Source organism: Nymphaea colorata, chromosome 7 (assembly GCF_008831285.2).
Source record: "Nymphaea colorata isolate Beijing-Zhang1983 chromosome 7, ASM883128v2, whole genome shotgun sequence".
Classification (NCBI taxonomy): domain Eukaryota; kingdom Viridiplantae; phylum Streptophyta; class Magnoliopsida; order Nymphaeales; family Nymphaeaceae; genus Nymphaea; species Nymphaea colorata.
Genome location: NC_045144.1, coordinates 4,500,395 through 4,503,917, shown reverse-complemented (window position 1 = coordinate 4,503,917; position 3,523 = coordinate 4,500,395). Strand labels below are relative to the sequence as shown.

The window sequence follows — 3,523 nt, the reverse complement described above, 5'->3', positions numbered from 1 at the left end:
TTTGCTGTTTTTACATGAAATATGTAGTGGATAGTGCTAGAAGAGGGTTCTCCTATTGTAACTTCGTGCGGCTGAGCAACTTTGTCTGGTGGAATGTTCTTAAAGTATAGAAAGGAACTCGTTGAAACCAGAGTAAAGGAAGCTAATATCTGAATGCGTTTGTATGCGTGGTTTTTTTCTCAAGGTTGGGGCGGAAAAGGGCATGGAAGAACTGGCCTAGCGACCTGAGATTGGTAAGCAGCACATATGATTTTGTAGGCTGGATTAAGTGTGACGGTTTATATTTTTTTTTTGTTTTGACAACTTAATATTATGTTGTAACGAGTAGATGGATTCCATTTCAGATCAGATGCAGCTACTGCCGCCGTGCCGCGTCCAACTAATCAAACATTGCCAAATCAAACTGGAAGTTGGATTAATCGGTTTGGACCAATCTAGCCTGCTCATGGGGAACAGCTTGCTGTTGAACACCTAGAATAACTTCGTAGCCCAAGCATTTTATCATTTCACTAGGCATTGCACCACCTGAACTTTATCCGACCGATCCTTTACAACCTAGCCTGAACAACTTGGTGAATCCGGATATGGGCGCTAAGGGTTTGCATATGTAAGACCTTCAAGACGGGAAAAAGGAAATTCAGTAGCTAAGGTTAGTATAATATGATGCTAAGTATAACTAAGATCAACTTCCGCAACGAAAAAAAAAAAAGAAGGTGAACATAAAGCTCAGAAATTGGAGCTCGAATGTGGATAATGATGTAACCTACTTTCACTGTACAGCACTGCATAATTGCATGACCACGTTATAACAGAACCTATCAGGGTTTTAATAAGTCTGATTGGACCCCAGTTTGTTCATTGTCCTAGTAGAGATGGACCTCAGACGGTGACTCGATTCCAACAACTGATGACAATGAACCTGCATGTAGGCTAACATTATAATAGGGACAGTAGGGCCTGAAGTTCAGAGAAAACGCCATTTTATAGATGATTTTTTCAAAAGAGTCTCTTCAACCCCTGAAATTTTGATCAGAACAATGGTGGCCCCTAGATAAATTTTGAGGGGCCCGTAGATAAATTATTCTGGCATTCGCGATATCTCTGCACACGCGCACACACATGGTGATAGCAATAATATCTTTGTTGGATAGAGATCACGTCCCAATCAAAGGAAGTTTTCCCGTAATAATTGAGAGGGCAGACGAAGATGCTGTCTTTTACATCCAGTCATTCTAACGGAAACCAAAGTTTAATGGTGGCTTCACCCTGACGCAAACAGGCTTGAAGACCTTGGTGTTTCCCTGTTGTCTTCGCTCTCTCATTTTCCAGTACCTCTCAATCTCTTCCGCTTGCCTATTTGGAAGTCTCCCTGAGATCAGTGCCCACCTGCAAAGCATTCGGAACTTAAGTTTGACAACTCCTGAAAGCCGGAAATACAGACAATTAACTAGAAGATAGAAGAAGGCTCGATAACAAATAACAGAAAAGTTCAGTATTTCAGTTCTACTCTAGATAACAACCAAAAGACCTCTTTCATTCAGATTACTGACAACTTCCCTCCCCTCCTTTTTCTTTCTTTCACATTTCTGGCGGTTTCTCACCCTTCCTTTCAAGAAAAACCAGTTTGGTATCTATAGTTCTTTCCGAATTTCAATTCCTCTGTGTGTGTGCTTACCTGTCACCAAGTAGACGGTGCAGCCTATGAATGAGATCCTCTTCCTCAGGGGACATATCATGCCAACAGTTCTTCTTGCCCAGGTCTTCAGAATTCTCGGTTTCTTTCACATCTCCTGCTACATAAGCAAAGTATTATGTCTATTCATATCCAAGGAAATGTATGAAAATGAATCTGCCGATACAGCACTTACAATAAACTTGGTGTTATTTTAAAACGGTACCGATCACTTCAAAAACATCTTGTCATCCAAAACGGCACAATTCAGCACGAAAATCAATCTAGCTTCCTGTTCTTGTTTCACAAAGTGCCCATAAACAAGGAAATGAATGTAGTTTTTTTTTCTCGTTTTACGAAGTGCCCATGAACTCCTAATCTAGATAGAACAAAAGAGAAAACCACACGAAACAGAACACAGAAAGCTGCAATTATAACAAATTCTGGTTTCTGATTCTGCTTCTTACCATCATTAGCACTAATTTGGTTGTGGGGACCTTCCATTTCCAATACCGAAGTGTTGGTGATGATCACTCTTCAATCTACAGCGGGTGACCAGTCGTGATGCAGAAAAACAGTGGAGCCCGTGTTTTCTGCCCTTTCCTCTCCGTTGCCTAGCGAGCAGCGATTTCCTGAGTTTTTAATGGGAGGAGGATAAGGCACAGGGGATGAACGTGGAGGACGGGTCCATCTGCATTGTCTGCTACCACACACGTGGTGCCTCGTCCACGTTGCCTTTCATTAATTTGACGCTACTCTTGGCTCTGTGCTCTGGCTTTCCACGAGGCACAGAGCACTACACGTTGGCGACCCCGTTTGATCGGTACAGATTCAACATCGTTTCTACTTTCCAGATTAGAGTTGAAGTGCATACAAGATCATTCATATTTTTAACTAAAAAAATAATTTTAATTAGAAAACTATAAAAATCAAGTTTATTGATGCTTTTTATTCACATAGCAATCGATACAGATCTGAATCAATGTCAAGTAAGTGCATATACTTGACCAGTTGCGTATTGATAACACGTGTTTCAACTTATCGCAGACCCTTTATGGGCCGAGAATTCTGGCATGTAATTTAGACCAAGAAGGTAAATGAATTGGATATATTTGATTAAAGAAAAGTTTGGTGGAAGAATTTGGATTTAATTACTAATCAAATTAGTATTTGGTATGCAATTTTATAACAGAACATGAATCTGAGTTTAATATGATAGTCCAATCTGAATCTGATTTAAAAATGGGGCCCAAGTCCAACTATGGTTACATAGAATCCGATCAATCAAATTAAGTAAAAGGTAGATCTGACCCGTATCTCGCTTCCAAGGATTAAGTCTGTCGATCAGAACTTGTAATAGCTACGTGAAGATTATGATTTAGATATGTGCCAAAAATATCTTGAATTTGTTACAATGTTCATAACTTGACAACTAATTTTCTTGTTTTATATACGTTAATTAGGTCCTTCTAAGTAATGAGAATTGAGCTATGACTGTTGTTCAACCGGTTGGCTATATACTAATTTCCAGCAACTACATTTTGAAATCTAAAGCGTATCCATCGATCCCTTTCAGACAAAAGAATCACCGAGAGCAAAAATTATTAATCTTCAAATTTTCCGAATTTTCTCTAGGGCCCTTGAGAAAATACTGGCCTGTATATACCCTATACACTGATACGATGAAAAGTATGAAAGTTAAAAAAAAAAAGTGTTCATCAGGTCTAAGATTATTAGAATTTTCACGATACCAGGTTTGTCTGCGTATTTTCAAGAGATTTTTGAGAAGTCCACTTGTTAACGTCGTAAACTTGATTTAAGATGAAATCGAAGTTGGGAGCGAAGGGTTTT

The 3,523-nt window shown here is 39.3% G+C and overlaps 1 protein-coding gene across 2 annotated transcripts; it reads right to left on the bottom strand.

The window, feature by feature from the left end:
• Nucleotides 1-1,123: 1,123 nt before the first annotated feature.
• LOC116257486 (MYB-like transcription factor ETC3) lies at nucleotides 1,124-2,348 on the bottom strand. Of its 2 annotated transcripts, none has more exons than XM_031634284.2 (3): nucleotides 2,140-2,348; nucleotides 1,676-1,790; nucleotides 1,124-1,386 (listed from the first exon to the last, which is right to left on the bottom strand). In XM_031634284.2, the coding sequence occupies exons 1-3, from the start codon at nucleotides 2,174-2,176 to the stop codon at nucleotides 1,233-1,235; spliced, it is 306 nt and encodes a 101-aa protein (XP_031490144.1). In that variant the 5' UTR covers nucleotides 2,177-2,348; the 3' UTR covers nucleotides 1,124-1,232. The 2 variants fall into 2 exon arrangements, with proteins under 2 accessions (XP_031490144.1, XP_031490143.1); XM_031634283.2 differs by having other exon boundaries at nucleotides 1,676-1,793; nucleotides 2,140-2,345.
• Between the last annotated feature and the right edge of the window lie 1,175 nt (nucleotides 2,349-3,523).

Excerpts from the sequence above, each read along its gene's own strand:
- LOC116257486 (XM_031634283.2), bottom strand. The coding sequence starts at position 2,176 with ATGGAAGGTCCCCACAACCAAATTAGTGCTAATGATG. Across the intron at positions 1,794-2,139 it reads CCAAATTAGTGCTAATGATG|CAGGAGATGTGAAAGAAACC; the intron begins GTAAGAAGCAGA and ends TTGCTTATGTAG. Across the intron at positions 1,387-1,675 it reads CACCGTCTACTTGGTGACAG|GTGGGCACTGATCTCAGGGA; the intron begins GTAAGCACACAC and ends AATGCTTTGCAG.